The sequence below is a fragment of the Eurytemora carolleeae genome, unplaced genomic scaffold (genome assembly GCF_000591075.1).
Source record: "Eurytemora carolleeae unplaced genomic scaffold, Eaff_2.0 scaffold784, whole genome shotgun sequence".
Classification (NCBI taxonomy): domain Eukaryota; kingdom Metazoa; phylum Arthropoda; class Copepoda; order Calanoida; family Temoridae; genus Eurytemora; species Eurytemora carolleeae.
This window is the reverse complement of record NW_019396758.1, coordinates 162,612-182,994: the sequence shown is the minus strand read 5'-3', so window position 1 is coordinate 182,994 and position 20,383 is coordinate 162,612. Positions and strand designations below refer to the sequence as shown.

General features: G+C 32.9%; 2 protein-coding genes across 4 annotated transcripts; one reads left to right on the top strand and one right to left on the bottom strand.

Annotated features, from left to right (window-relative positions):
* Positions 1-2,453: 2,453 nt before the first annotated feature.
* On the bottom strand, positions 2,454-9,018 carry LOC111708290 (ring-infected erythrocyte surface antigen). Of its 3 annotated transcripts, XM_023481618.1 has the most exons (11): positions 8,521-8,568; positions 8,319-8,410; positions 7,290-7,414; positions 6,526-6,629; positions 6,096-6,239; positions 5,873-5,947; positions 5,479-5,548; positions 5,160-5,204; positions 4,298-4,402; positions 4,016-4,071; positions 2,454-3,593 (listed from the first exon to the last, which is right to left on the bottom strand). In XM_023481618.1, exons 2-11 carry the CDS (start codon positions 8,372-8,374, stop codon positions 2,766-2,768), a joined length of 1,608 nt encoding a protein of 535 aa, XP_023337386.1. In that variant the 5' UTR covers positions 8,375-8,410; positions 8,521-8,568; the 3' UTR covers positions 2,454-2,765. The 3 variants fall into 3 exon arrangements, with proteins under 3 accessions (XP_023337386.1, XP_023337387.1, XP_023337388.1); XM_023481619.1 differs by lacking the exons at positions 7,290-7,414; positions 8,521-8,568 and adding an exon at positions 8,998-9,018; XM_023481620.1 differs by lacking the exon at positions 7,290-7,414.
* Positions 9,019-10,317: 1,299 nt separating this feature from the next.
* LOC111708283 (uncharacterized) lies at positions 10,318-20,118 on the top strand. The gene is made up of 9 exons (XM_023481604.1): positions 10,318-10,523; positions 10,618-10,678; positions 11,193-11,294; positions 12,082-12,189; positions 13,358-13,411; positions 14,137-14,210; positions 15,724-15,801; positions 18,339-18,431; positions 20,091-20,118. The coding sequence occupies exons 3-9, from the start codon at positions 11,271-11,273 to the stop codon at positions 20,116-20,118; spliced, it is 459 nt and encodes a 152-aa protein (XP_023337372.1). The 5' UTR covers positions 10,318-10,523; positions 10,618-10,678; positions 11,193-11,270.
* The last annotated feature ends 265 nt before the right edge of the window (positions 20,119-20,383 follow it).

The following is a 20,383-nucleotide window of genomic DNA, read 5'->3' as shown; positions in this document are numbered from 1 at the left end:
TTTCAAAAATCGTTTTCAACCCTTTGAAGCTGGGAACATCTCAGCAGCTTTCTTTTGTGCAGACAATGATAAAGCATATAATTTTTTAAATATATATTGCCAAACGACATTTTGTGTGCTTTTGCTATGTATTTTTATACGAGAGATTGGCTGTAGGTAACTGCCAATGTTCATATAGAAAAAACCGGACAGTCTCTTCAGAATATTGAAACTAGAAAAAAATAATAGTCTTACTAATAATTAAATGTGCTAATGAGAACAACACTTAAAGTAAAAAGGGTTTGTTGAAGTGAAACAGTGAAAAAACTAACCTTATACTTCCTCCATACAAAGAGCTGGACGCTGTCCCGTATTCACTTCCGCTTCCTGTACACAGGAAGTAAATCATAATAATCTTTATTTAACACATTTTTATCATTAAAAATTCAAATTATCTTAGCATGTATTTTAACTTTTTTGACGTCAAAAGCTCTTTGAGACATGCATTCGTTTGAAACCAATTAAAAACAGATGTCATCCATAACACTATCTCTCAAACAATAGGAGCTGTTGCTGAAAAAAATAGGAACTTTTATCATACAATTTTATCTAGAAAAAATGTTCCGAACTATCATTAGAAAAAAAGCAAATTTCGATTTGCGAACAGGAAGTAAAAAGTTAAGTTCGATAATCAATCAATCAACTTTATCAAACAAATAATCCATAGATCTCATAAGAACGCAATTAATAAAGTGGTTTATCAATAAATTAATAAAATTATTTAAAACTTGGATAGATATTAGCTATCAACCAAACTATCAATCAATGAATACGTCCAAAGAACAGTCACCAATCATTGACTTAATCAAATCAAATCATTGACTTAATCAATCAATACTAATTATTGACTTAAATAATCTATCAATACCAATCAATACCAATCATTGACTTAATCAATCAACACTAATCATTGACTTAATCAATCAATACCAATCATTGACTTAATCAATCAATACTAATCATTGATTTAATCAATCAATACCAATCATTGACTTAAATAATCAATCAATACCAATCATTGACTTAATCAATCAATACGAATCAATGACTTTATCAATCAATACCAATCATTGACCTAATCAATCAATACCAATCAATGTCTTAATCAATCAAATAATCAATCAACACAATCAATGTAATAAACTTAATCAAAAAAATTCAATACAAATCAATATAGTTAAATCAACTAAATAATCAATTAAAAACAAACGATGACTTAATCTATCCATTAATCAATCAATACCAAACAATGACCTAACCAATTCACCAAAACTCAATTTATCAATCTTGCTTTACTACCGTTTGATCCATAAAGAGAGCGGGGAGCACTGGACCTTGAACTGTGTTCACTAAAATAAAAATTATAAAAATCAAAAATAAATAGAAGTGTAATACGATGGGGATACTTTTATTGAGCTATTATGTCTGAATTTAATCTTTTAACATAGTTTCCCTCTGCTTTCCAAAAAAATTTCGAACGCTGTTCTTAAATTTAAGATTTTTCTAAAAAATGTTGCCAAGAACAAAATTAATAACATTTTCCAAAATCAAGATTGTTTAAATTTTTTTAGAACATTTTTTTGAAATCCCCCAGAAATTGAAAAAGTATGAACAAATTTTAATTTTTTTATGTCAAACATCACTCGATGGGGTTGTTTGAAAAAGAATAAGTTTTTTGTTCTCGACTTGTTGTAACTGTTGTTGTAGCCAATTATCGAGTACTTTGATACTCTTCCGTCAATCCTAGGAAAATTGCCTCTGCTTTTTTTAGTCATCTTACTATTACACCTCAAAAATTTTCTTTTATTGCTGTGATTGTCTTTTACTATGAAAGTTAAACGTCTATAGAGAATATATGATTCTTAGATTTGTTAAAAAATATCATTAAAGCAAATACTTTAAAAAATACTAGAAATGTTCAACATAATATTGTAATTCACACTGTACTGACCTAAACAGTAAACATGGAACTATTGTACAGTACAGATAGTTTAGTTATGTTACAAAATTTTTTATCCTTTTAAAAAATAAGATGACTTAAAAATAGAATTATAGAATTCGTTTATATGTCTCAAAAATCCCACTTTTTCATTTTTAATTTAATTCTTATCTTTCTTCTGAACCTGATATACTAAAATGAAAAAGGAGGTATGAGGATTGAAATAAGAACTTAAAATAACATAAATACTACTGGTTTGGGGATTTATTTTTAAGAGTATAACAATTCCTTTAACATATTTTTTTTTAATTAGTAAATGAAGCACTGCTGGACGGAATATCGTGTAGAAAAAGGCTCATTGTACGACCGGCGTTGAAATTACCTAGCAGGGCCGGGACGAAATTGTTTATAAAAATCCATAAATTCATCTCTCTCTTCACCCCTGTAATCCTCCATTTTTATCTTCTTTAACACATCTGAAATAATACACAAAATATTTTCATAAAAATATCTTAAAATTTGTTCAAATTATCAAAAGTCAGATAAAGATAGTAACAAAAAGTCCAAAACGTTTATAAAAGATCACAGTAGTTCAACGAGGCTATAACATAATTTTCCATACAAAAAAAAAATCATTAAAAAATTTAAGCTCTGACTAAAAGTTTGACAATTATAATTTTTGAAAAAAATATAAATCAAAACCAAAAAAGGTTTACAAGTACTTTGAAGTTAATCCAGTGTCAAGTGAACAACTTATTTTGTACTTTGCAAAATATACATGCCTCTATTATTGCTTCTGTATAGACTGGTATACGTCTCTCTGTGCATTCTTCTGTGCGTTCTTCTGTACATCCTTCTTTGCAATATTCTCTACATGCTCCATTACATGCTTCTCTCCATTCTTCTTTACATCATTCTCTACATTATTCTGTACATTTTTCTTCGCATTCTTCTGTGCATTCTTCTGTGCATTCTTCTGTGCATTCTTCTGTACATTCTTCTGATTATCCTTCTTATTATCAATCTGATTATCCTTCTGTGCATTCTCCTGATTATCCTTCTTATTAGCAATCTGATAATCCTTCTGTGCATTCTCCTGATTATCCTTCTTATTATCAATCTGATAATCCTTCTGTGCATTCTTCTGTTTATCCTTCTTATTATCAATCTGATAATTCTTCTGTGCATTCTTCTGTGGATCCTTCTGTGCATCCTTAAGTATATTCTTCTGTACATCCTTCTGTACATTCTTCTGTACATTCTTCTGTACATTCTTCTGTACATTCTTCTGTACATTCTTCTGCGCCTCAATCTGTACATTCTTTGATAAATTCTTCTGCTCATTTTCCTGTAAATCCTTCTGTGCCTCAATCTGTACATTCTTCTGTGCATCCTTCTGTGTATTCTTTTTTGCATCCTTCTGTACAATCTTCTGCACATTCTTCTGTACATTCTCCTGTGCATTATTCTGTACATTTTTCTGTGAATCTTTCTGCACATAATCCTGTACACTTTCCTGTGCATTATTCTGTACACCATTCTGTACAATTTGTAGATTTTTAAGTTTATCCTTGAACTCCGGAGTGATCAAATCCCAAAGAATTCCACAGCTGGGCTGAACCAAACCAAACATTATCATCATCATCAAAGATCAAAAGTTTCTAGTTTTGATTGACAGCTTACTAGCCGAGAACAAAACCATTTTAAAAACAAATAAGCTCCAAAATATCATTTCCAAGCAGAATTATTGCATTTAAATTATTGGTTACTTTTTTACCTCCCCCCCCCCCCCCCCNCCTATTGAAACCTAAAAAACAGGTTATCATAGATTTTACCTATCAAAAAAGGGGGGGTAGGAGCCTCCATTTCCCCACGTACCCATGCATTGTAAACGCCTCTGCTCCACCCGCTTTTAATAAATTAAAAATAATGCAAACGATGATTTTTCCTAAAAATTACAAAATCTTCAAAGCTCTTAAAATAAGATTTTGAAAACTATAAAAATAAATTTGTGTGAATGATGATGCAATTGGATTCCTTGGGCTGAGGTTTCTTAATTCTGATTCTTCGTGACGGAGTAATGATAATATCAACTTAACAAACACAACGTATAAATTTATTTTCTATTGTACCTTTTTTTACTTTTTTTATATCCCAACTACAGAACAAAGAGGGCCATGGTTCGGTTAAAAAAATGCAACTTTTCTTACGAAAAAGGCATCACTATTAAAAGTTCAAATTCAAGGATTAAAAAAACTACATAATTGATAAACATTTGTTCAGAAAATTTTTGAGAAACTTTCATAACATTGAGTTTCCCTGGAAGATCATGTTCAACAGAGTGGGTTCTGTTCAGTAGAGTTGTACTCACAACCTGTAGATCATGAACAGTTGTCAACACAATAGTAGAACTGTTCACCAATCCTGAACAGTAGTTGACCTGTTAACCAATTCTGAACACAGTGCTTTGGATCCATTTTAATTTGATGCGGATGCGGATCCAGGTCATGAATATTTCTTCAAGATTTACTAATTTTTTTTCAAATAAACAATTAGCTAATATATTTGTATTTTTTCGTTTATTTTTATGCTAAAACTTTGAACCAATCAGAGATTAAGAGAGTTCTAATAATTACAAATTAGTTAACAGTTGTAATTTTTGAAAGCAAAAGTTATTTTTTAGCAGGTTATCGTTGATATCTTGACCCTATGGTCCTGAATAGTACTTTTGATTGTTAATATTTGGATATAATAATACTCAAAAAGTACAAATAATGTTATTCAGATTTATTTTGTAAATATTACTTGTCATGATTTTCTTTTCCTCAGACTTAAATCTTGATTGAGAGGGACCGTGAGCGTAATTTGAGGTGACCCTCCATGTACAAATGTCAATGCCCGATCCACAACGGTACCCTTGAAATCTTTATCTGATCTATATTGTGGAGGATATCGTACCTTCTCTAGATTTTAAAATATTTAATTTAGATGATTCTGGTATGTCGTTCTACAGTAGAAATGCGCAGGTCACTTTTGTAGAGAAAAAAGAACAGTTATCCAAATCAATTAATTAATATCTAATTCAAAAGGTTTTAAGGGTACGGTTGTGAATCAGGCATTGTCATCTTTGCAAATAGGGTCAGATGAAATTGCGTTTGTAGTCCAGAGAAATTGTACAAACCTAGCTCGTAAAGGATACCCCATTCAAGCTCAGCATACCCTAGACCTTTAGCAAAATTAATTTTCAATAAAGATTGGTTCGAATGACATGATACCATAATCTAAGTAGAAAATACGTCTGAAGCTCCTTTAAAGATCAATTCTTTGCAAAGTTTTGATATACATAAACATTGAATTGTGTTTAATTTTCATTCAGTGTTCACTCTGTAAAGTGTCAAACATGCTTTCTAGGAAAACCTTTCGTTTCAGATTTTATTATTGGCTCAACTGTATTCCAAAAAATAGAGAAAAAAAATCTTTTAAATAAGTTGCTAAAATTCCTTTCCCCAGCCTTGTCCCGTCCATGGAGACTGCAACGCTTCCCACCACAAACAAATCAATTGCTGCCGCCTTAAACAGATAATTTTTTTCAAATATAAACGTTCTCAAAATCAAGAAACAAAAAATTGAGTAAAAACTTTTATATTGAGATTCAGAAGTTTTTATCAAATGTGCCGAGATCAATCGATCAGGATTATGTGTATACACTGAAGTTCTCAGCTCTGGAATGGTCACAGGAGGTTGGTATACTTTCGCAGAAGAACTTAAAGAGGATTTGGCCTTAGTTTTTTTTTATTATTTCTTAAACAATTAATGATTTTCGTTATCTTAAAAAACTGATACTACAGCTTTTATTGCCATTAAACTAGGATTAGTGGCAAAATAATGCAGTACCTTTTCCAAGTTGTTCATCAAATCCGCCCCGAACTGATAAGCTCCCTTCTTGGTCATTCTCATCTTGGCATCCCTCTATATTAACACGAAATGGATATTTGATTTAATTCAAACAAAGTTTTGATTTAAAAAATTTGTCTTCACAAAAGATTAAAACAAATTTGTAAAGAAAAGTAAATTGAAAATATTTCCTATTATTATTATTATTATTATTATTATTTACCATTTGTAACCTGTCTCTGTCCAAGTTAAGCATATTGTAGAAGCGACCGTTAAACGATGGATTTGGAACTAGCAACTGCTTCCCGTGAATAAGGGTAAACATTCGTAATAACATCTGTGCTAGACTGGGATTCACCTTAACCGTCTAGAAAAAAATTTTGAATCTTTTTTTTTCCAAATGTCGTCTACAATATATCTGAAAAAAAGATGATACGACTTATAAATTGTCTCTGATCTTTGAGTGAAGACAGATGTTATAGTAATGCAAAAATTTCGAAGTATAGGAATTTACATAATTTAGTCTCTTATTTTTGTACCTTTAGTTTGAAAACTGTCCTCAGATTTCAACTAATAAAAAATATCTAACGACTTTTAAGCCGTCCATTAAATCCTGATTCATTTGGCATTAATTTAGAATTTTGAGCACCCACCTGAGCATTCCTATACTCTGGTGTGGCGATAGTACGGCGTACTGCATCATAATACCCTGAGAAGTACGGGATCTTGCCCCAACAGGAGGGAGGGTAGGGTTCAACTAAAAAAAAAAAAAACTTTTATATTTGTGAGATATTGGGCCTTGAAAATTAAATAAAGACTTACTTTGTTTTGATATCTATATGTTTTCAATGCGTTAATTAAAAATAAATACAAATTATTTTTTAACGGGTCGGGCTGGGTCTACTTTCCTTTTTCATGTTTACTGACTGATGTATGTCCATGTTAGATTATTTTAGAAACATATCATAGGACTTAATTAGTTCTCAAATTATTTAATGAATTCTGTATTTTTTCATCTTGAATAATACTTCCTTTTTCTTAGTTAAAAATACTATCAGTAAAGTTTTCTTTCTACATTTTAATTAAATTCTATAATAGCGAAAATATAACATACTTTTATTAACTACAGTGAGAACCAGAAAACTCTGGAATATGAATTCGACTTTAAAACTTAAGATTTGACTATTAATAGCGCATTGAACATGAGGCACAGCAAATGTGCAATGTAAACAGACCCATTTTACTTAGCAAATAATTTAATAACTTTTAAGTGAAGCTATATGCTTTAAGCAACATTAATTGCACTTCAGAATTGCTATAATATCGTCTTCCTATTCCACAGTTTTCTGGTTATGACTGTAGCATGAGACATAAAATCCCTTTCATAAAATGATCATGAAATTATCATGAAGTGGACCTTGATTATCTTGAGTTAGTTTCTCCCAAATCTGTTTTCTTATTACAGCTTTATACAAGGATAACAGAGTTTTCGGAGCGGAACTAAACCCTTCATCTTCCTGGTATACATCCTCAATCTTTTTACTAAACATGTATAAACGCTTTACATTTATAATAAACCACCCTTGTAAATCATCAGACTTTATTTATTTCTACAGGGATTTGATCGCTGAGTTAGAAAATTAAGTGAGATAAGAGGAATTTTTGGGTTAAATGTCTGAAAATGTGTGAAAAAAGTAGACATTGCTGCGTGTACAGGTAGTTGGTTCTCAGCACCCGTTGAGACCTTGAACCACCCTGGACACCATAGATTTAACTGATACGCGGGTCTGTCCTAGTGAAAATTTTTGGAACCCCCCCAGGCCCCCCCCTTCCTATCAATTTTGTACATGAGCAAATTAGTATTTATTTAGTATTATTTAGGGTTAGGTTGGGTTAAGACACTTTCTGGGCCGAGCGCTGCGGCTAGGATGGGCTAGTAGGCCGAGCGCTGCGGCCACAGGTTAGGTTAAGTTGAGACACTTTCTGTAAGATCCATGTACAAAATTGATAGGAGGGGGAGGCCTGGGGGGGGGGGCGGTCCAAAAATCGTTCTCTATAATATGCCCTGATACGCTGAGACCCCATAGAACCACGCCTCTCAGTAAATTTATACTATTTTTTCGCAAAGCATCGAAGGCCCCTAAAGCAAATTGCAATTTTTAGATTTCCTCATATTATCAGCGGAAAGAGAACTTTAAGTAGAACCCCCAGACTTACATGGTAGCCAAAAATCGTTCTCTATGACAGACCCGGGCAACGTTGTCAACCGGGACTGCCGCACTTGAAGGAGGGTCACTTAAATTATAACACTGCAAACATTTTGTCGTCGACATCAAAACTGCAGAATTATTTACCCAACATCTTCGCCACCGGCACATGTCGGTAAAAATGTTTCCTGGGAACGCCGATAGTACTTAACGTATTAAATCCTACTCACTACACTTACCGGCTTGTTTCATTGAGAGATAGCGCACCAAGGCACCCTTGGAGTTCACAGGCCATTGCTTGACTCTATGCAATGTATGTTGTTCTATAAATCTAAAAGAAAAGAAAATTAAAAGTTAGAGAAATTTAAAGTATATAAACATGAATCGAGCGCCTAAACAACCGGCGTGATTTTAACTTTCTAAGCTTTCTATTTAACTCACTTCAGGCGGATTTAAAAGGCTTCATAAGTTGAGTTTTATCTGACTGCGCATTTTCAATAAATTGCCGCGTTAATATCTTTCGTCGTCTTATTTCAAATAAAAACTAAAATCATTCTTCACAAAAACAAAAATAAAAACAAAAAATCGCACACATTTTTGAAAGATTAAAATCAAAATTGATTCTTAAAATAAAATTTCTTAATTTTCATTGGAAGAAATATATAAACTTGTTGATTCTATCAATCTATTGCCGCGGCCCGCGTTCTTAATTTTATTTTTAGTCTTGAAAATTTGGCGCCCCGTTTCTAAATTACTCATTATTTATAATATTATTCTTAGTGGCTGCTGTCGTTTCCTGATATCCGATAATTAATCCCCCCCCCCGCTCGATAATTTCCCCGGCCCCCATGGATGGTACATGGTTATCGATCATTGGTAATTTAATTACGTAGAAAATACTTGAAATCGATGTCAGACCTCATTCTCTTCTTGGCGCGGCACTCATCTAGTCTGTTCTAGAGGAAGTTTTCTATAATGACACAATATTTCTACTTTAAAATTATAATATGTCTTTCGTGTTATTTCTGGGTCAAGCGCTGCGGCCTTACATGCAAAAAGTCCGGGCACTGCGGCCACATGTACATCTATACCCTACGCCTACGGGTTACATATGTGATGCATGTTTGAAATAAATAGAAGGGGGTAGGGTGGCGGGTCCCTATAAAAATCCCATCTTGTAAGATTTAAATATAATATCGACCCGAAGTTAATCTGCTGGAGTTCTGCCGTCCTTTCTTTTTTGACATCCAGGGTCTGTCCTATTGAACGATTTTTGGACCCCCCACCCCAGCACTCGCCCCTCCTATCAATTTTGTACATGAGCAAATTAGTATTTATTTTAGTTGTAATCTCAATTCTCTGTTTGTCTGTTTGTTTGTCCGATCATAACTCAGGAACCCCTGGACCGACTTGCTTCAAATTTTGAATGTTCTTAGCTTAATTTTAGGATTTCAATTTGAGTGAGTCGATTTTTATAGCGAACATTTAGTTTCCCAGTAAATTCGATCAAGTGCGGGCAAACGGGCAGGAGTAAATATGAGTACCCTGAGCAACGCTGGGATCCCAAGTCTTTAGCATGTCCTCCCGCAACCCCCATGAAGGTCAGGGGGAAATTACATTAAGAGAGGAGGGTTAAGGGAGAACAAGGAGAACGGTGAACTAATGAGTCTTCAGGACTTCAGAGAGTAATACAGAACTTAACAGAGGGATAAATTATAAATTTTAGTCCTTGAATCGAGACTACAGTGACTACAAAGGGTAGTAGTCTCTAGAGACTACTCAGGACTTCAGAGAGTATTACAGGACTTTACAGAGGGATACATTATATTATACTGTCCTTGAATCGGGACTACAAATGGTTACTTAGGGATTCGCGCGCTAAATCTAAAATCCTGTATACGCGCTTGTAAAGAAGTTCTCTTTAAATTCCGTCTTATTACTAATATTAGTCTATGTAAAAAAACGAGACATAGCCAGCCAAACAGCCGGACCGATTGGGCCGAAATTTGTTGTGGACACTCATGGGTGGCCGGGGGTTGTTCTAGGCTAAAAAAAATCTTTTTTCCACGGGCAACGCCGGGCCCTTCTGCTAGTTTTCATTAAAACAGCCAAATTCTTAACTAACTTAGGCTTGGCAAATTAATTTCTAAAATGTCCGATTTGTTTGGTAGAATAAAGTGGACATTATTTATGCCCACTCAAATTTATGCATTAATAATGTAAAAAATAACATAGTGGTTTTATATCAAATTTCATGAAATCCTACACAAATATAGTTTTATCCTTTACTTAACCTTGTTATTTCGAACTGACTGTTTTAAGACTTCTTTTAGTTTTTACTTTACTTCAGGAGTTGATCAGTTTAATAACGAGAATTTAACCAAGTCTGCTACACAGCTTCAAACTAAACTTGACAAGCTCAGAGAGCAGCTAAATAAAGCAAGGTATCAAAAATTATTGAATGACTTCAAGAGTTTCATAAGAGTACCCTAAGAATCTCTTCATGAGAAGTGTGCGCCCAGATTCATTTTTTTTCAGAGCTCAAAAGGTTGCGTTTTCTGAGACTTATGGAGTTACGGACAAACACTTGTTCAAAGAAGTAAGTTTATTTTTAGAAGAGTAAATATTTTAAAACAAAGCATTTTTTAATTTATCCTTTTTGTGAATATACTCACCTCCCTTTATCGCCCTACTTGTATTTAAAGACAACACAAATTCGCGGATTTTTGGGTTTTGATGGTGGATTTGCATAAATTAATTTGATCGGCGTTCTGACCATGTATTTCTCTTTCCTGGGATAATAAGTGATCTCACACACAACAAAACGTACATGTGAGGTCTAGTCGTTTTGACGTTGTAAAGTTTAAATTCCTAGGTATCTCCGGATCAGTTGCATAAAATAGATTATATTCCTAGGTAGCTCCGGATCAGTTGCATAAAAAAGATTATATTCCTAGGTAGCTCCGGATCTGTTGCATAAAATAGAGAATATTCCTAGGTATCTCCGGATCAGTTGCATAAAATAGATTATATTCTTAGGTATCTCCGGATCAGTTGTACAAATAGACTCTATTCCTAGCGAATCAGTTACATAAAACAGATTAAATTCCTAGGTAACTGCAGATCAGTTGCACAAACTAACTGAAACTCGAACTAAAACCTTTCTAAACTTCACTTCCCTTCAGGCAGTCATGCGGGCAACAAAAACCAACCAGGTGAGGTTGGTTGGTTGGTTTTATTTTATTTCATTTCATTCTCCAATAGGAGTCCTTAGAATCAACCACCACATAAACATAAACATAAACATTGAATTCAACAATATAATTAGTTTATTGAGTTTTTGATTGATTGATTGAGTAAATAATTATTGATTTCTGGAGTAATTGATTGAGTAATTAAGTTATTGATTGAGTAATTGATTGAGTAATTAATTGGGTGATTGATAGAGTAATTGAATAAGTAATTGAATGAGTAATTGATTGAGTACTTAATTGAGTAGTTGATTGAGTAATTGATTTGAGTAATTGATTGAGTAATTGATTGAGTAATTGATTGAGTAATTGAGGAATTGATTGAGGAATGGATTGAGGAATTAATTAAATAATTGATTAAATAATTGATTAAGTAATCGATACTTGATCAGGTAATTGATCAAGTAATTAATTAAGTAATTGATCAAGTAATTGATCAAGTAATTTATCAAGTAATTGATCAAGTAATTGATCGAGTAATTGATCATGTAATTGATCAAGTAATCGATCTAGTAATCGATCTAGTAATCGGTCAAGTACTTGATTGAGTAATTGATTGAGTAATTGATTTAGTAATTGATTAAGTAATTGATTGAGTAATTGATTAAGTAATTGATTGAGTAACTGATTGAGTAACTGATTGCGTAATTGATTGAGTAACTGATTGAGTAACTGATTGAGTAGATAATTGATTGACTGATTGATAACCCTCCTTTTTATAAGTCAAGAGTAATCTACTATTGTTTATTAGACGTTAAGTGAAGCTCTTGGGCTGGAAAAGAGTGATGAACTACGACTAGAACCGGAGGAGATGGAATATGTAAGGGAACTCCTAGAGGAGCACAGGCTTCTCTCAGAGGTAATCAATGCTTAATTAGCAAGAGATATATCATAAGGTTATGTTAGTGAGGGTTATATTTTTTTTATTACTATAATAATAAAATCACATTTTTCAACCTGGTATTACAGAAATTTTAGCGCTAGGTTTTCTTAAGTATTTTTGAGGGAACTAAGTATATATTTTTAGGATAAAGATAATTTGAAATTTCAGTTTTCCGTACTTTTCTAAAGTTTACTTACCCCCTAACCTCAACTTTTCATTATCTATTCATCTATTCACATATTCATCTATTCTCCTATTCATCTATTCACCTATTCATCTAATCATTTATTCACCTATTTATCTAATCATCTATTCACATATTCATCTTGTCATCTATTAACCTATTCATCTAGTCGATATACACCTATTCATTTATTCACCTATTAATCTAGTCACCTAGTCATCTAGTCATTATACACCTATTCATTATTCACCTATTCATCTATTCACCTATTTATCTAGTCATTATTCACATATTCATCTTGTCATCTATTAACCTATTCATCTAGTCGTTATACACCTATTCATTTATTCACCTATTCATCTAGTCACCCATTCATCTAGACATTAACACCTATTCATTTATTCGCCTATTCATTTATTCATCTATTCATCTAGTCATTATTCACCTATTCATTATTCACCTATTCATCTATTCACCTTTTTATTTAGTCATTATTCACATATTCATCTTGTCATCTATTAACCTATTCATCTAGTTGTTATACAGGTCTATTCATTTATTCACCTATTCACCTATGCATCTAGTCACCTATTCATCTAGTCATTATACACCTATTCATTTATTCACCTATTCATTTATTCACCTATTCATCTATTCATCTAGTCATTATTCACCTATTCATCTATTCATCTATTCACCTATTTATCTAGTCATTATTCACATATTCATCTATTTATCTATTCTTCCATTTATTTACTCAGGTGTTCATTTATTCACCTATTCATATATTTACCTATTCATCTATTCATCTAGTCATTATTCACCTATTCATTATTCACCTATTCATCTATTCATCTATTCACCTATTTATCTAGTCATTATTCACATATTCATCTATTTATCTATTCATCCATTCATTTATTCAAGTGTTCATTTATTCACCTATTCATATATTTCTAGTCCTTCCTGAAGCACCATGAGATCGGCACTGAGCAGGAGTTCCAAATTATAGAGGTAACATTCTAATTTTGTGAAATTGTTGTGAAATCAACGTTGATAAATGGTCGGACATGAACATAAAATAGCTATCTTTATGCTTTAACGCTAAAATACGCACATAATATTTAAAAAACCTGTTATTTTATGCAAGAATTTTTTTTAGCCTTATACATTCTTTTTCAAGAAATTTTTTTCATTTTCTGATAAGCCCCAGTTTAAATCTCAATTTATTACAATAAACGATCTAATATGGTGTGAGACACCCTGTACAGTAATGATTATTTGAAAGTGGAATATCTTACTCTCAAAGCAGTTAATTGCAAGGCAGCTGGTTTAAATCTAGTTGATATTGCTTTTGAGGTTCTTGAACTTTATGAAAGTTTAGAAAGCGTAGGAAGCTGTAGTTCTTGACTTGGCGTTGGCACGAATCCAACACCACTAGATACATAAATGGTTTTGTTGTTTGCTTGGAAAGAAAACGTCAAAGAAAGTTGCATTTGATCAGATACAAACTTAGTTTTTACCTAATAATTGATTTTTACCTAGAAATCGTTTTGTTAACCCCCCCCCCCCCCCNGGGGGGGGGGGGCGAGTAAAAATTTAAAAAAAAACGTTTATTTCTGTCTCGCATCAGTTTCTAGTTTTGGGAGATTAACACAAAAACGTTCTTTATTCGGGTAAAAACGGGGCATTTTTTATTTAAAATATATCCCCTTGTACTTGACAATATTTGTTTATAGGCTAGGACCAAGCTGGCCGGTTTACTTTGTAAATATCAAGAACTCAGGAATCAGGCTGGACCTCTACTCTTTAGGTAATCATAGTTTTAGTTTTAATTTATTCATTTATCAGGCAAGTATATTTCCTTTTAAAATATATTCTCACCCTCTTCTAATTTTTTCAAAACTTGGTATTTTTATGAATTTTTTTCGCGGAATCGGGAAATATGAAGAAAAAAATTGGAAATGTTGAGAAAATTACGACAAATTCTTTTGAGACTGAAGAATAGAATGTGTAAAGTTTGAATAAAATAATATATCTTATTTTATTTTATCATATTATTTTTATTGGGAAACTTGAAAGAAGCATGGGAATGTTGTAAGTGTGGTGTAAACATTCCAATTTGATTGAATTGACTTCAATTTCTAGGCAAGGCTGGGTTTCCCAAGCTAGGAACGGTAACAATAAAGTAGTAATCTCTATTTGTTTGGTTGTCCGTTCATAACTCATGAACCCCTGTATATACAGAGTTGCCTCAAATTTTGATTTTGAATCTCGAGAATGTGCTCAGTTTGATATAAAAATTCTAACTTGAGATGGTTGACTATTATAGTTAAAGTTTAGCTTTAAGGCAAATAGATTATCAAGTATAAATGGACCAATTATACACGACGTCACAAGTGTCAAATATAAAAAGAAAAGCGAAATTTTCTCATATGAGTTGAGATGGTTTCCAAGATTAAATAAAAAAAGTGTAAAAACAGATAATATTGAAAACATAAAATTGCACTTATTTTACTGTAAGATTAGCATTTTAGTCTAAAATTATATTACTAATATTACTAATTTGTCGGACACATGAAATAATTTGACAACTATGACGTAAGACGTAAACTGTACTGAGTGTACAAATTTACAGGGTGTCCCACATCATATTAGATCGTCAATTGGTCTAAATTACGATTTTCGGGACTTATCAGAAAGTTTAAGAATAATGAATCATTTTGAAAAATTGAAAAAGGTTAATATTTTTTTGCGGAAAATGAAAGGTTTTTCGAGTATTATGGGTTTATTTTGGCGTTGAAACTTGGAGATAATCTAATATGATATGGGACGCTCTGTAGAATCTATTTGACTTTCAGGCAAAGCTTTAGGCGCCAAGCTAGTTAATCACCAATGAACATGATATTTGGAAAAATTAATGTTAAAAGGAACCGTAGATAAGGAACATATAGAGTGGCATGTCCGATTCACCACTGTATCCTTAAAGCTGTGAATGTTAAAAAATGGATGAGATATCGATACTTTTCTCTTTGAAATTTGATTTTTTTTTGCTAGTGGGTTCTCTATAACTGGTGAATTTCTGGTCAAGAAATAATAATACTGTTGTGAATCGGGCTACCTCTCTTTAATCTGGGTCCGAATTTTATGAATTTGAGCCGCGTCTCAAATCCGCCAAAAACCAGTTTCAATGAAGTACCATCTTAAATCTTAAAACATGGAATACAATTTTAAGTGATATCAACCATATTTGAGCCGCGGCTCAAATTCTTTAAATTCGGCCTTTGATCTGTTAGAAACTTTGAATATAGCTGATTTATTATCAGTGAGTCTGAGAAGGACAAGGAACTGTTAGTTCTAGAGAAGAGGATGAGAGAGGAGGATCTCAGGATTAATCAGATCAGGTTTGTAGGAGGCATTAGAATAACATAGTTCGCGCAATATTTATTTTAAGGTTTTTGGACTTAATGTTTTACATATGTCAACTGTAAATTTTGACCCTGAGAGAAGATGGTTGCAAAAAAACGAACATACAACGATGGTTTTTTTTCCCGCTTTTCTAGACTAATCAAATTATTGCCCATCACGGAGAGGAGGAGGGGGGGGGGGTCAGTTGGAACTNCCCTCTGCATCCCTGTATCCATCTGCATCCCTGTATCCCTCTGCATCCCTGTATCACTGTTTCCCTGTATCCCTGTATCCCTGTATTCATGTATCCCTGTATTCATGTATCCCTGATTTCATGTATCCCTGTATTCATGTATCCCTGCACTGCATTCCTTTATCCCTGTATCCCTGTATTCATGTATCCTTGTATTCATGTATCCCTGTTTTCATGTATCCCTGTATTCATGTATCCCTGCACTGCATTCCTTTATCCCTGTTTCATCTGTATTACACAGATATTAAAAATATATGACTCAAAGAAGTTCGTAATAAGATTTCGATTCTATTGGAGACCACCGGAGGGATTTTATTTTCACTGAAGGGGTTTCAAAAAATGCTTTTTACAATTTAAAACTTTACGCAGGGTGATCTACATTCCACTGGAGGGATTCAGATGTCCTTCCCGGGGGGTTATAATTCCACTGGAGGGATTCAGTTATCCTTCCTAGGGGTTTATAACTCCACCGGTATGCTCGGGTGATAATTAACGCCTCTGAGAGAAAAAAGTTTGAATTGTTCAAATAGAATGTAAAGTACAATAGATGGCAACGTAAAATTTGTACACTCTCTGTACAGCTGTATTCTAACGTCATAAGTGTCAACTTAGTTTTTGTGTCCGACAAAATTATTAATAATAGTGATAATTTTGGAATAAAGTGCTTATTTTACGGCAAAAAAAGTGCAATTTTGTGTTCTAATTTTTTCTGTTTTTACACTTATTTATTTAATCTTGGAAAACATGTCAACTAATCTGAGAAAATTTCTTTTACCTTGTGACGTCTCTTATAATTTGTCCATTTCTAGGATGCCACCTATTGTACTTAATTATCTATTTGGAATTGCTTGGTTTTTTAATACCCTTTATTTATTTGCAGATGTGGGATGTTCCCGGACGAATTGAGGAAGGAGAAGCTTGCTGATATATCAGAGTAACAAGAAAACTATTCCTCTGTTTTAACTATACCTGTTCCTGCCATTTAAAGATTCATTCTAAGTTGAATCTATGTATTAGATGTATGTAGGAAGAGGGTTTTTTGTTGTTAAAATAAAATTAAAATCTCATTTCACAAACACACTTAAAATATTTTTTTTTAAATATTTTGTACTTTTATCCCTGTGATATATTACCAATAATTGTATTTTTAAATTCATCGTAATAAAGAAGTATTTTATCAAAAACTGATTTATATACTATATATTATATATTACTAGAAATTCAAGGCGCTTCGCGCCCTTCTTTCTAGCCTTAGAGGGCGCTTCGCGCCCTCTTTTAAAACCTTCAATACCATTTTCTTTTACAAAAAACATAAAATTTTCGCTCAAAAAGAAGGCATGGAATGGTTGGTTTTACTTGAGAAATGAAATGTCGAGTTAAAGCCCGAATCACAAAGCGTTAGCTGGTGATTTTGCAACTGACCTATTTTTGAAACTAGCTGAGGGCATATAGTCAAGTCAAGGTTACTTTAAATACGTCGACAAATTAACCGAGATAAAAAGAATGGAATTTTAACTTAAAACACTGTTATTTTGGTTCGCAGTGTTATAAAGTTTTTGGACAGAAATTTTCTCTTTTTCGAGAACCTTCGCAATATTGAGATTTAAGTCCAAAAACTTAACAGCACGGCGCTATAACATAAAGCTAATTTAACTTTATAGCACGTTCATAATGAAATTCACTATAAAGTAAGGAAAAATGAAAAAGTAAAAAATAGTTTCATAAAAATAACTTATAGGCGCTGAAAACTCACTGAACAAACCTCGTAACTAGGTTTGTTTTACAAGAGCTCTAAGGTTTTTGGTTTAAAATGATAATTTTTTTGTTTGATTCTTGATTAATTTTTGCTTATATATCTTCTCTCAGGGTGTAAATTTGTTTAAATGTACAGAAAGCAATTGTTCAGAATGAACAATTTTTAAATTAAGACTTCTCAGATTTTTGTGGAAGCTTTTAAAATCCGAAAATCTTTTTTTTTCAAATGTAATATAACCAAATTTTTGCTCAATGCCCATCACTAATCTCATGGCAAAAATAGTTACTATTTTCTACATTTATTCAGAGCTAAAGAAGTAAATATTTCTTCCGCTCAACTAAATTTGGCTGCAAAACCCACAGAAAAATTTTACAAGAAGAAATTTTTTTGACAATTTAGCATTTGTTCATAAAGTCTGAAAATCTTATAAAAAATTGGTTGGGACCTGGATCCGGATCTTTATTTTTCTATGCGGAATCCAGGATCTGAATCCGGATGAACATAAAAATGTTTTTGTGTTTAAGAATGATGATCCAGAAAATGATGATAGGTGAGAAGAAGTTAGGGCAGCTGTTTGACAAGGAGACCAATACAAGGTTTAAGGAGATGTTCCTCAGGTCAGTCATCAGTAGGTTTCCAGTCAACGAAAAATTTCGCGATAAAAATGCAAAACTTTTCTTTCGTCTTTCGCAAACTTTTTCGCGAATTTTCGCAATGATTTCCCCAATTCGGTGGAAACTTTAGTCATCAAACCTCCAACCCTCTTTTTACTTTCCCCTCATGGGATGGGATGGGATGGGATGGGATGGGATGGGATCACTAGATTTAATTCCTATAAGCTTGTTGGAGTTANTTTAAAAAGAAGTACGGTACGAATACGATTTTCTTAACAAACAAACAGACAAACAAACAGACAGACAAACAAGCCAAATTTATATATAGATATAACTAAAACTTATGCAGAAATGAACTAAAAAAATGCTGTTCGAAGAAGAATATGAATGTAAACTGTATGATCACTACAGACTACAAGATGTCCCAATAAAAGTGGGAACTTCAGCAGTGCTTAGGATCCATTTAATTTTGATGCGGATCCGGATCCAGGTCATTTCGTTAAGATTTACTGATTTTTTGTAACAAGAAATAATTCTCAAATTTTTTGTTTTATTTTTTTCGCTTATTTTTATCCTAAAACTTGATAAATCATTTAGAAATTTTTATAATCTCTTTTTTTCAAAAGTTCAGAGTTGGGTATTAGGAGTAAAAAAGTTTTTTGCAGTTTTGTTTGATATTTTATCCCTTGAATCCCGATCCGCATTTTTGCGGATCCCGATCCAGGAAGCCAAAATCGTGCGGATCCAACGGATCCGGATCCTAATCACTGCTTTAGATTTAGATCCAATAATATTACTCTGTAATATCAAAGGTTGACACCATCAGAATGCAATGTATAGGCATTATAAAATACTAGTTTGTGACAAACGAAACGATCGTTTTCTGAAAACGGAAAACAATCAATCCCTATTTACAGTCTCGCCTTTCTGATTAACCCTGTTGTAAATTAGAAGTATTTTTTTAATGAATTCAAAATTTTAAAATATACTGTTAACTAAATCGGTGACTTTCTTTAAATCTAAGAAAAAGGGCAAGGAGAAAAATATGTTTGTAACCCAAAATACAACTTTTGGAATTTGTGATTGGTTCTAACCTAAAACAAGGCCGGCCATTGTAAGTTGCAGGTTTTAAAGTCTTGTACAAAAAATCTAGATAACTGTTAAAGTTAGCATTTATATTTAAGACCGGGGTTTATCTTTAAGCGTCACACTATCTTTTAGTTTTTGGGTTCTTCAGCTCATTCACAATTTTGTGTAAATCTGGAGATTACATTTCAAAATAAAAAATTTAATTGAGTAATTAGTAAATTCCTGATTCAATTCTGCATAGGAGAAGGTTACCGGATTTTATTACGTTGAAAGAGTTGAAAGAAATTTTGAAAAGTAAACTCAAAGAACTCTTAAAAAAAAAACTCATGAAACTAACATTTAGAACGTTTATATAGTTTTTAAGTTGTGAAAACAGTAAATCAGCTTTAAATAAGCGGGCAGAAACGTCATGTATGTGTGTCTGTACCAAAAGAGATTCACCGACAAAGGGTCAAACGACACAGGGTCAAACGACATAGGGTCAAACGACACAGGGTCAAACGACAAAGGGTCAAAAACGCGACAAAGGGGCAAATTTTTTTAATTTTGACAGTATTTTTTATTATTATTTAGGATAAGGTTAGGTTCATTCTGGGCCTAGCGCTGCGGCTAGGACAGGCTAGGGGGCCGAGTGCTGTGGCCACATGGTCGATTATATGACTCAAAGAAGTTCGTAATAAGATTTCGATTCTACTGGAGACCACCGGAGGGATTTTATTTTCACTGGAGGGGTTTCAAAAAATGCTTTTTACAATTCAAAACTTTACGCAGGGTGATCTACATTCCACTGGAGGGATTCAGATGTCCTTCCCGGGGGGTTATAATTCCACTGGAGGGATTCAGTTATCCTTCCTAGGGGTTTATAA

What these genes read in the sequence shown, in the direction of transcription:
- LOC111708290 (XM_023481618.1), bottom strand. Translation starts at nt 8,374, where the DNA reads ATGGCCTGTGAACTCCAAGGGTGCCTTGGTGCGCTATCTCTCAATGAA. An exon ending in TGATGAACAACTTGGAAAAG is followed by an intron (nt 5,549 to 5,872) that starts GTACTGCATTAT and finishes TATCTGTTTAAG; the next exon opens with GCGGCAGCAATTGATTTGTT. An exon ending in TGTTGAACATGATCTTCCAG is followed by an intron (nt 4,072 to 4,297) that starts GGAAACTCAATG and finishes GTGTTTGTTAAG; the next exon opens with TTGATATTATCATTACTCCG.
- LOC111708283 (XM_023481604.1), top strand. Translation starts at nt 11,271, where the DNA reads ATGCGGGCAACAAAAACCAACCAG. An exon ending in AGGAGTTCCAAATTATAGAG is followed by an intron (nt 13,412 to 14,136) that starts GTAACATTCTAA and finishes ATTTGTTTATAG; the next exon opens with GCTAGGACCAAGCTGGCCGG. An exon ending in CTCAGGATTAATCAGATCAG is followed by an intron (nt 15,802 to 18,338) that starts GTTTGTAGGAGG and finishes TTTGTGTTTAAG; the next exon opens with AATGATGATCCAGAAAATGA.